Genomic DNA, 12,244 nt, shown 5'->3' on the forward strand with positions numbered 1-12,244 from the left:
GCGTAGAACCACAAGGCGAGCATTTTGTACCTAGATATCTTAAGCTATATGAACGTGGCTTTCACCGCCCTCTTCCTGTTAGAGTGTATTCTCAAGCTCATGGCGTTTGGATGCAAGGTTTGGTGAATTTATCTTATCTTTACCTATCTTAATGTAAGCCATATATATTGGTGGTAACTAGTCAAGTCGATAGCCTAATATCAGTCTCAAACTATTTGACCAAATGCTATGATTTTTAATGAATAAAAAACATTTTGGACACACTCCCACTGTGAGTTCCCATCGGGGATGAATACATAATTCGACGTGACGCAGATGTATACTTCGATAATCGCGTCATAGGTCAGTATCTTCTCTAAGACAGCCCGGTTAAACAAAAAAATTAGCGTTTAGAAGAATAAACTTTCAGTTATCTAAAATGATTCTCAACAGTTAGAATCAGTATGGAAAATAAAATTGAAATGTTAGAATTACAATGGCTAATTTCGTGGAATATCTTATGTTTCTTCTGATACAAATACGTGGTTATAACTGAAATACTCAAGCAGCTATTTAGTAACTCCGAGTTCGTAATAATCGTTTTCCAGTCTATTCTTTCTAAACACATTTTGAACATAAATTATCTAGATACACGCGCACATAGTGCAGAAATGATGGTTGTTATTCAGTGAAGCTAAACTTACAATTCTAGTGCAACTAAAAATAACCCAGTTTTCAAACATTGGTAAGTTTATCCGTTATTTGTTATACAACATAATATTACTTGGAGTTGAAGACCATGAAAATATGTAAATTTAAAAATAAGAAAACACAACGGTATAATATTAACAAACAAGACTAATTTCTTTGTAATTATGGTTGATAACAAATCAACGTGAGAATTTTTTTTAAACGTAATTATCTGTTTTAGGCTTACTGAACATTAAAAATTATACCTAATTAGTGTCTGTTTCTTTTATTGCATTTTGTTTTCCTAATGAATAGCAAATGAATGCTTGGTTAGCGTAGTAAATGTTTTGCTACAATGGTCTAGTTCGTTGGGAACTGGTAACAATGATTGTAATGTAACAATAAAAATATATTCCTGGTGGAACAATGTAATCCTGACTTCGCGTTGCTATGAAACATCAGACACCAAATTGAAAATGAAGACAAATATATATTAATTGCTTCGCTTTAAAAGTTATACGCAGTAAAATTATAAACCATTTTCTCTAGATTCGAGTGTGGGAAAAATATCTTGCAGTAAAGAAGCGAGGGCGTGCCATTCTGAATTATATTCGACTTATTTATTCGTGAACGGTCTTTTAAAATCTATTATTTCTATTGATATAGAGTTAGAAAACAAGGCTTAACGAAACATGTGCTAATTCGTTGGTATTTTCATAGTTCCCGAGACGTTTTTAAAAATATGAACCCTTCCACTAAGATACTTTGTGATAGCTGTTGGTTCAACGTCGCTTTCAATTGGTTTATTACGTGTTGTGAAATTTTTTAACTCGTATTGAAATGATTAAAATAAGGACGAATTTTATTACCTTATTCTCTGTGAGAATAAACTTCCCAAATCTTTGTACAAACAGCTGTGTTGGTAATTTCACTTCATTAGCATTTCTGAACTTCGAATGTTAAACTAATTAAACATGTGCCTCCGTTCTTACACAATTAAAGGCAGTAGGAAATATTCGCTAGGCGGCACTACTACTGTTAGCGTTTTCCTGTCGCCACTAGACCTTTCCAAATGTCGAGATGTTACATGTTGTGAATCTAATGCTAATGATGAAGTTGAGTGATACGGTCGAAGTGTTGAATAATATAAAAAAAGGCTTAAGATTAAGTTAATAACACTTTATATGAATGATTCTGTTGCCTTCGATCCGTATAATATTCCACAAGTTGCCTGGGTAACTACTCGTGTCGTGACGGGTCTGGATATTGTGATATTGTTCACATCTACGAGTGGGGTGGGGGTTCGGTTCAACTCTCTAATTTTATGATGTACAAAAATTATACTTATATAGTTACAGTTAACTGTTACAGTTATGGTTCAACTTGTGTGGTTATAGTTCAACTTGTGTGGTTATAGTTCAATTTGTGTAGTTATAGTTCAACTCTTACAGTTACAGTTCAACTGTTACAGTTATAGTTTAACTTGTAGTTATAGTTCTTGCTATTATAAATTTATTTTCAGTTACACTAATACTAAATTGTATCGATTAAGCTAAAACATTGACTACTTGGACTAAATCCTCACCTAAATGTTTGGAACTATTAAAGACAATCTATCAAAAGGTCATGGAACAGCTTCATCACGTGTTTCGCTACTCAATGTGTGTACATTACACATTGGGTTGAGAATAATGGAGGCTGAGAAAGGTTCTATTTTATGCCATCCATTGTTACTTCACAAGTGTTAGGTTCTTGTGTATAGAGATGATAGTTTTGAAATGTTTAATGACAGTTGGACTGCTGACGATACCAAAAATTCTATAGTTTATTTAAAAGTGCAGGAATACTTTGAATTATTGTTGTTTAACATCTTTACAATGTTCCCTTTACTGTTTGAGAGAAGTACTTGTAATTTTACAATGTCCAAACCAATACATTGTTTCTATTGTTTCCCTAATAGAACACTACTGTAAGAAACTGACTTCACTAAGAGTGAACGTATATGATAATTTACACTGTATCTTCAAGCACAGCAGTAATATTGTAAACCTAATATTACTGTTAGCATGTTAGTCAACGACAAGCCTAACGTACGAATGCAGAATATAGTTCCGTGGAGGATTACTGTACGTAAACAGTCACCATTCCTTTTATTAACTATATTATCGGTAGTCCTTCCTCCATATCTGATGCATATTTAAAGCAAGCAGCGTCAGTTCGGAAGCTTATGCCATAAAAACTCGCACAAGAGTTTTCATCTCTGGTAGCTGACAGGTTATAGTTTTTTACAGTGAAGATTAGTTAAATCCTGATGCTTTGATGAAAAACTTCGCAGATGGAAGACAAAATGACTCTCTAGACGTCTCCATTACAGGTCCCAGATACTGGCTGACGATAAAAGCATGCTTCAGTGTACCAAATATCTTTATATTATTAAAACTCTTTGCCACACTTCCACTAAGTTCATGTTTATATGAACGTTTAGCATCTGTTCTCCGACTGTTCAATAATTACCTGAGGTGCAAACAAATAGAAGTAAGACTGAGTGTTCCAGCTTTAACGCATAACCATTATGACACTACCATCAACATTGAAACTGTGTGTAAGCTGTTTATGGAAAGAACTCCAAAAGAATGCAACATGTTAACATGTTTCAGTAGTGTATACATGTATTTATATGATGGCTAATATACTATTGTTGTAGTGAGTTGTGTAAATTAGTAATATAACTTAACAATTAATAACTACTGTGTATGTAGATAGTACAGTACTTTACTATAATAAAACACATATTTATAATACTTTAGGTCCAGTTCCACATGCATTGTTACGACAGAATGACTTCTGTTGACTTTTTAAGGAATGTTTGTATCTTTTATGTGAATAGTCGTGTAATTATTTAAATTTTATTTCATGCAAAAAGTGCTTGCAGATCTAATCTCATAACACTTTTGTAGTTGTTTTTTTAAACAATGTATGGTGTGACGGGGATTCAAACGCGCGCGCTCGGTTTAGGAGTCGCGTGCCTTAACCACCTGGCCATTCCGGACTAGATATAAGGAGAAAGCAACAAGGTTACGTGATATCATGATGTTCATACTGGAAAGGCCTACTTAAACATTTCTTTGGTCGATCGCGCATTGTTGTGATTTGAAGTAAAGTTGCGTAGACGTAAGACATTGATTTTAATAACTTGTTGGAGTTACTTGGAATAAAGAATTTTTAACGTGCCCTAAAACTACCTGGTGTGTATAGAGTCAAATAATATTTTAATTTATGGTAAATTAAAATACTGTTATTTTCTTAAATCAATTGCCTGTCGTAGAAACACAAGTATTAGAGGACGGCTTTACTGAAATTTTCCGTCTTCAGGTCAGTTTGTTGACTGTCCAATCAACCAAGTTTCACCATAGGTACTCTACTCAAAGGATAATAGAATACTATGAACTTTCAGGGCCGGTATGACCAGGGGGTTAAGGCACTCGAATCGTAATCTGGGGGTATTAGGTTCGAATCCCCGTCACACCAAACATGCTCGCCCTTTCAGCCTTGGGGGCTTATAATGTGACGGTAAATTCCACCATTCGTTGGTAAAAGAGAACCCTAAGAGTTGGCGGTGGACGGTGATGACTAGCTGCCTTCTCTCTAGTCTTACGCCGCTAAATTAGGGATGGCAAGCGCAGATAGCCCTCGAGTAGCGTTGCGCGAAATTCAAAACAAACCTGTGAACTTTCTTCGAATAGCATTAATAATAGTGCTGTATTTTATAGACATGTACTTATTATATGACTTATATAGATTTCGGACAGTTAGTTAGTTAAATGTAGGGACGTCTTAAGTAAAAATATGTAAAAGTCACAGAGCAAGCTATTTGATATTTCCACAGAGGGTGGGAGGTGGATTCTCTCACAAACATTTCGTTTCTCTCTATCTTGTTTTTTTGTTTTTTTATTGCTTTATTGCCATACATCATTGGAAACCATTACCACACAGTTTCGACGTTACGTATCGTATGGATAAGAAATGTTCGCTGCGAATAATCGTGAATTTCGGATATTGGTTTGCAGTATCTCCCGAGCATCTGGTAAAAACCACGTCTTCTTATTTGTTTTATCTGAAGTGAAACGGTATACCTTTCTATTAAAACACTGGAGGACACACCATTGTGTTCTCGGCTTTTTGTAAAACGGTGGCCCGGTATGGCCAAGCGTGTTAAGGCGTGCGACTCGTAATCCGAGAGTCGCGGGTTCGCATCCCCGTCGCGCCAAACATGCTCGCCCTTTCAGCCGTGGGGGCGTTACAATGTGACGGTCAATCCCACTATTCGTTGGTAAAAGAGTAGCCCAAGAGTTGGCGGTGGATGGTGATGACTAGCTGCCTTCCCTCTAGTTTTACACTACTAAATTAGGGACGGCTAGCGCAGATAGCCCTCGAGTAGCTTTGTTCGAAATTCAAAAAGCAAACAAACTGTAAAACGGTATCCCTTTGTCATACCCTGGGGAACAGATCATTTTTCTCGATTTCGTTTTCATTCGCGTCATTTTATCACTGTATTGTTTCGCGTCCCTGAACTGGAAAACAGTAACGGTAGTGCTGCCACCAAGCGACAATATTAGATGCAATATTTTTAATAATGAATGAAATTTGAGATAATGTAACATCAAATCCACAAATATGTGAAACCTACAAGCACAGTATTTCCTAGGCTTAACATTTAAGGTTTTAATAAACTCACCGTTTGCCACATTTCATTGGTTTAAAGATTTAAATTTCTATAAACTCTTGATTTTTACCACTTTATTAGTCTAAACTTTAACTTTCGATAACTATTCTCAATTCGAATAGTTTTCCTGATTTTATTTTTATTGGGCAACATTCCTGAAATGTCTTCTAGTAAATATTAAATACACCAGGGGGAATTTTTTTTTAAATCTGTATTACTCATTTTCATTACCTGCAGTCTTGGTAGTAAGAGTGTACTCAAACTCAAAGACTAAATAGCCTGGAGACAGTGGTTCAAGGTGTGGTCAATGGCACGTGAATTATATAATAGTAATAGTAAACAAGGTGGAATAAAAACCACGTGTTTGTGCTTAGTAGACAAGTCTGCCATCCAATGTCATTGGTCTACCTGCAATAATAATATCTTTAGATATACACAAACAAATCTTTAATTCACGCCAAAATTGTACAGTACTGCATTGCGTCATTCATTTACTTCATGCTGTTTATCTGCTCACATGATTGCGTAAAACATGGAGGTTGACCAACTAACAATGCGTTCTGTATTTCTGAGATTCAAGCACCTTAAACCCCACGAATATACTGTTAAAATAAAGTCAGGTTTATAAATGAAGGCTCGAAGTTGTAGCTGAGATTTGTAGTTGGAAAACATTGATTATTTCATTTTAAAATATCTTCAGGTATTTTTATAAGTATTCTTAAACCGTCTTTACATAGCTGGTTTCTATACGATATAAGGAGCTGCGTGACCTTCCCGTGTGGAACTTGAACCGTTTTCGTTTTCTAGCTAACAATAAACCCTTGGCTTTATATTAGTTTCCACAGCGAAATGAGAAGGCAGTCTCCGTCTTTATCAAGTATCTCGGTTTTTAATGGACTGTTTCGAGAACATCAAACGTCACGCACTGCGTTTGTAACATATGGTAGCATTTCGCATGCAGCAACGTGATATCTTAGATGGAAAAGAACATCATATAGGAATTGGCTTGGTTAAACATACGGTTTGATTCCCTTGTGGGTAAAACAGCGAAGCCTAATAAGCAGGAATTATATTATTTAACACCATTAATGTAAGGAAGGTTTTTTAAATTGTTAATAACTCTTGTTCTAAAGGTCTGTTTATTACACCTGCTGTCATTCCTAAAATAATTGTAACGGCCGAAATATAACAACATAGTAATAATGACACACATTTGTACCGATTAATCAACAAGGAAAATGCATTTAAATTTTAAAATATTTTGTTATTACCAGTCGTAACGTTTTAAAATAAACTGCTGTAATTAATCAATACAGAGACTTTTATGTGAAATTACTATTAGATTTCTATTTCCTTTTGGACAGTTTAGTCTGTAAACAATAAAAAAAAATGAGCACGTGCAAACGGCACTTCGGTAGAAAATTAAATTATAAATATTATTTGTTTTGGAGTGTTTTGATTCTTACAGAACTTTGACCACAAATGAGGAATCAAATCGCGTTGTGATTAGTTACAATCGTATTGTGGTCAGTTACTAAATTAACGTACTACGAATTCCAAATGTACTCTGTATAATAAATACGTGAAGACTGTTAATTCGAATTTACTGAGATCAGCTGATACGTGAAGAAAGTAAACAATTAGTTTCATGGCATTAATTATCAACCTGATTTGGTTTGATTGCTACAGGTTTTTTTCTTAACAAATAATTGTGAATGTTATACGTTGTTTTCAATGATTGGTGAACTGAGCAGGGTATTAGCTGAATTGAGTGAACGTAATAATCATATACTTAATAAACAGGATGATTCATAACCTGAATCATTCACAGTAATACTGTTACTCATATAATTAAGTAACCAACAAAGTACTCGGAAAGTAAGACGTGTTGCAATGTTGAAAATTCTAATATTAAAAGCGCGTTTTGTTTTGGTTTTGTTTTCATAAAGGAATTCGTCCTTTATTAATCAATAGATGCATGTTATGTAATATTTGTAGCCCCTCTCCCCAGTAGCTAAGCGGTAAATCTGAAGGCTTATAACGCTAAAACCCGGGCTTCAATACCTATGGTGAGCATATCACAGTTTACCCATTCTGTTGGATTTGCGTTTAACAGCTAAACAAGTAATCTTAGTAGAGCTGTTTTAGAGAGGGACTTCCGTAATTATACGAAATCTAAAAGTGTTGGGTAGTTGGGAGACGCTGTGGTGATATTCTTGAGTTAAGTTTTGACGTGAGTGTTCATTAAGAAACCTTAGATCTGGCATAGCCAGATGATTAAGGCTTTCTACTCGTAATCTGAGGTCGAATTCCTGTTGCACCAAACATGCTGTTTCAGACGTGGGGGCGGTATAAAGTTACAGTCAATCCCACTATTCGTTGGTAAAAGAGTAGCCCAACAGTTGGCGGTGGGTGGTGATGACTAGCAGGCTTCCCTCCAGTCTTAAACTGCTAAATTAAGGATGGCTATCACAAATAGCTCTCGTGTAGCATTGCGAGAAATTCAAAAGCGAACAAAGAAACCTTATGTCAAATTACATCCACGAACTCAATCCAATGTCCAGCGCACTTAAACCGTGCTGAGTAAGTTTGTTGTTGTTGTTTTTTCTTGTCGTGCTCTTATATAAATCTTTACCAGAAAATTTCTTTGAGACATTTGCCTGGATCTTCACCAGGAGAAAATGATCGGATGTATTTGGGCAAATCCCCCTAACAAGAGCTTCGTCTAACAAAAATTTGGGGCGGTAAAATAGAGAGCACGGCCATAAACTATGGTGTATTTTGTACATACTAAAAGTCCTAGTGCAGTGAGGCATTGAATAGATCGCTGGTCAAGAAAGGAGTAATACGTGATCTTCACCAATGAGGAACCGACTCGCTACCTCCCTAAACTGTCGCTTATCAGTAAAATGCGAGTATCTAAAAAAACAATTTGAATATGAATCAGTTTCTGATTCTTTGTTTTCTTTAAATCTCGCTGATCGACCAGATGGAAGTGAGGGGCCAGCAAGTTAGTTCTGACGAGCTGGCCAAGTGTTTGTCACGACCGGCAGGGTGTTTGTGACGAATAAGTAGTTGCAAAAACACTGTTTACGTTACTGATATTTCGAAGTTCTGATATAAGTGCCCTTTGAAATTGCCTTTTATTTTGTTTTATCCAAAAGGTAGTTGGTTAGAGCCTCCGCTCCAAATCTTCTTACACTAGGTTAAAAAATTTTCGAGTCGTTCTGTTTGGCTCAGCGTGACCAGATGGTTAAGGCACTCGACTCGTAATATTAGGGTCACGAATTCGAATCCACGTGACACGAAACATGCTCACCCTTTAAGCCACGGGGGCGTTATAATGTTACGTTCAATCCCACTATTCCTTAGTAAAAGAGTAGCTCAAGAGTTGGCGGTGGGTGATGATGACTAGCTGCCTTCCCTCTAGTCTTACACCGCTAAATTAGGGACGGATAGCACAGACAGCCCTTTTGTAGCTTTGCGCGAAATTCAGTAAAACAAACAAGTAGTTCTGCTTTATCGCTACTTTTACTGTTGTTGTTGTAGCCCAGACATTCGTTAGAAAACGCGTGATGTCTAGCACTTGTTATTAGTTTCAAATTATGATACCGGTCGTGAAAAGTAGAAATCAAAACGTTTTAATTATTCACATAAATTAGATAAGCTGCAGACTTTTGTTTCTGCTACAGCCACGATTCTGAGTGCTTTGTTTCGATTTCAAAATTATCTCCAGAGTTACTAGTGTGTTCACTTTAAAATATTTTAATGTTGTTGAAATGTTGATTGATTTTGTTAGACTTTGGCGGACTCTTTAAATTCGTTTTAAATATTTAATATTTCTCACAATGCATTTTTTACAGTTTTATGAAATTAGCGGAGCTCTTATAAAACGAAAACTCAATGTAATTTGCATTAAAAATGTTCTCATTGTACGATAGATTATTCATAACGAGGACTTGAAAACTCAAGCAAATTTCTTATACGTGCGTGTGCAAACTTTGAAATTTAAAACAACATACATTAGCCTAGGTAAATAGGTTTTGAAGTTTAAACTTTAATAAAACAAATTGAAGTGTTCTAAGATGCGATTTTCATATTATTTTCAAATAACAAAACTGTCTTTTTTTCCTCTTTTTTTTAAAAATAAAAACAAAGAATTACTTTCGAGACGGTTGGAACACATTTGACTTTATCACTGTAGTTGGAAGTGTGATAGATGCACTTGTTGTCGAAACAGGCGTAAGTATTAGTACATTTTTAATATTTGATTTACTATAGTTTTGTTGTTAATTTTTAACACCGAGTTATTTTGAAATCATTCAGTGTGTTTTTTTTAACGTGCATAATCATACTTTATACGAGACTTTAGTTACACATTATTTAACTGCCTTTCGAAAGTAATGTATTGTAGTTTCGTCAGTGAGTACTTACGTAAATATACACAGTTGAAAATGTTAAAAACACTAAATATGAATAACATCACATTAGACAAATGTGTGAAAATTTTACACACGAAAGGAGGTTGCACAGATATGTGAATAACTTGGCGTAAAAATACAGGTGCGTAGGTAATTTGAGGTAACGTATAGATGCGTGGATAACGTAACAATGACCTTTCCAGATGTGTGTATAACTTGGAGGTGGAGTTAAGGTCGTGTGGGCCCAGGGTCTAATAATATTTGTGACCCTACATCCCATGTAATTATATATAGAATAAAATTTTAATAAGCTTCCATTAAGACCATGAACCCTAAGGCTGAGCCCCTTCTAGTCTCTACCATCTAAATATACCACTGATAATTTCACGTTGTAACATATAGATGTAACGTTACGATGAGCCTTATAGATATATGAATTACTTGATATAGTAACAGATGTATTGATTACGTAGCAGCGAATCTTACAGAATTGCAAATGATTTGTCATGGCATACAGGTGTGTAGATAACGTAGCACTGAAACTTACAAATGTTTGTGCAAATTAATAGTGAATGAACCAAACGTGTGAGTAACCCGAGAAAAGACATTCCAACACAATCCTTCATTTGAGACAGTTTACAACTTAGGGCTAACCATAAAACAATCACCAATTTGTCATAATACTAGCCAAAACCAAGTGTTTTCACATTTAATTGTGTATTTATTTGATTAAAATGTTTATAACGTAGTACTAGTTAAACCTCTTACATATATATTTAAGTACAAACACATTAATTTTTAGGCGAACTTTTTCAACGTGGGTTTTCTCAGATTATTTCGAGCTGCTCGCCTCATCAAACTTCTTCGTCAAGGTTATACTATTCGTATCTTATTGTGGACGTTTATCCAATCCTTTAAGGTAAGAGTCTTCATTTGTATAGTTTATCCGATCCTCTAAGGTAAGAATCTTGTAGAGTTTATGTAGTCCTTTAAGGTAAGACTTTTTTTTTCTGGAGTTCATTCAATCCATAAAGGCAAGAGTCTTGTTGTGGGCTATTATTAAGGCCTTTCAGGTGACAGGCCTATTGTATATCATTATTAAGGGTTTTTTATATAAGAGTCTTTTTGTATACCACTAGTAAGGCCTTTCATGTAAGAATCCTGCTGTGTACCATTATTAAGACCTTTCAGGTAAAAGGCTTAGTGTATATCATTATTAGGCCTTTTTCATATAAGAGTCCTTTTGTATACCATAACTGAGGCCTTTCATGTAAGAGCCCTGATGTATACTATTATTAAGGCCTTTCGAGTAAGAGTTATGTTGTGTACCGTCATTAAGGTAAGAGTACTTTTCTATATCATCATTAAGGCCCTTCAAGTAAGAGGCTTGTTGTGTACCATTACTAAATTCAATGCAACACTATAACAATTCTCATAAAACGAACATTATTCTCGCTTTGATACAACACTATTGCACTGAAATACTGTTGTAGATCCGACATGGCAGTCAATATTTCCGAGAAATGGCACAAAGTTTGATTTTAGTGTTTTTGATGACACTGCGCGAAAGTTACTAGTTGTCTAATAACAAGTAAAAAAGGAAACTTTTCTTATAATTCTAATATTATTTGAATAAATTTTCAATATATTATTTACTGTATTTTTGTAACATTAGTTTTACGTATATTTCATTTTCTAGGCATTACCCTATGTCTGTCTGCTCATTGCTATGTTGTTCTTCATCTATGCCATTATAGGGATGCAGGTAAGATGGAAAACACTTTCCAGTATTCCATATTAAATCCAAAAAAGCGTAAATAAGAAAAGTTTTATCCATAGTTTGTCTGTTGAATATGCACAAACGTTTTAACATATAAATGAAACGTCTATCTAATGTTGAAATTATTTTTTGGGGAAATAAATATAACCATTGTCGTCCTTTAAATTTTGTAAATTGTATACCGAGTTAAAGTGAAAAGTGAATTCACAAAACTGTGATAAAATGCTTTGTGTTAATGCATTAGAACTTTATCTGTGAGAAATAAGTGACAACCGTATGATAGCGTATCGTGTTTCAGTTGTAGTTTTCCCAGTGAAAGTTTTTATCTTAAGGTTAATAATAACTTCATGATTATTTTATAGAATTAGAGACAACTGGGTTTAGTGATAACCGTTAAGGAAATTCACGATATAAATTATAAAGTGTTAAAGTTAGAAATATTTTGCGTAAGAGTTGTAGTATCTGTTCTTGTTAGTTCGAACTGTTTTCATTTTTACTTTCGCGAAATACGTCAAAACTAGAAACTATTCTAAATCAAATATTTCGTAATTACAAAAATAAATTAAGTTTTTTTTTCACTTTGAATTATATTAAACGTTTTGTCATCTACTAAAGATAAACAAACTTGAATGACTCGCATTTAAACTCAGA

The 12,244-nt window shown here is 34.7% G+C and overlaps 1 protein-coding gene across 1 annotated transcript in view; it reads left to right on the forward strand.

Annotated features, from left to right (window-relative positions):
- The window catches only part of LOC143245272 (voltage-dependent calcium channel type A subunit alpha-1-like), a 121,722-nt gene that overhangs the window by 45,018 nt on the left and 64,460 nt on the right, over positions 1-12,244 (forward strand). The window contains exons 18-21 of the mRNA XM_076491430.1: positions 7-117; positions 9,551-9,634; positions 10,616-10,732; positions 11,513-11,578. Coding sequence (XP_076347545.1) covers positions 7-117; positions 9,551-9,634; positions 10,616-10,732; positions 11,513-11,578 — 378 coding nt within the window. The remainder of the gene's footprint in view (positions 1-6; positions 118-9,550; positions 9,635-10,615; positions 10,733-11,512; positions 11,579-12,244) is intronic.

This window comes from Tachypleus tridentatus, chromosome 2 (assembly GCF_004210375.1).
Source record: "Tachypleus tridentatus isolate NWPU-2018 chromosome 2, ASM421037v1, whole genome shotgun sequence".
In the NCBI taxonomy this organism is placed as follows: domain Eukaryota; kingdom Metazoa; phylum Arthropoda; class Merostomata; order Xiphosura; family Limulidae; genus Tachypleus; species Tachypleus tridentatus.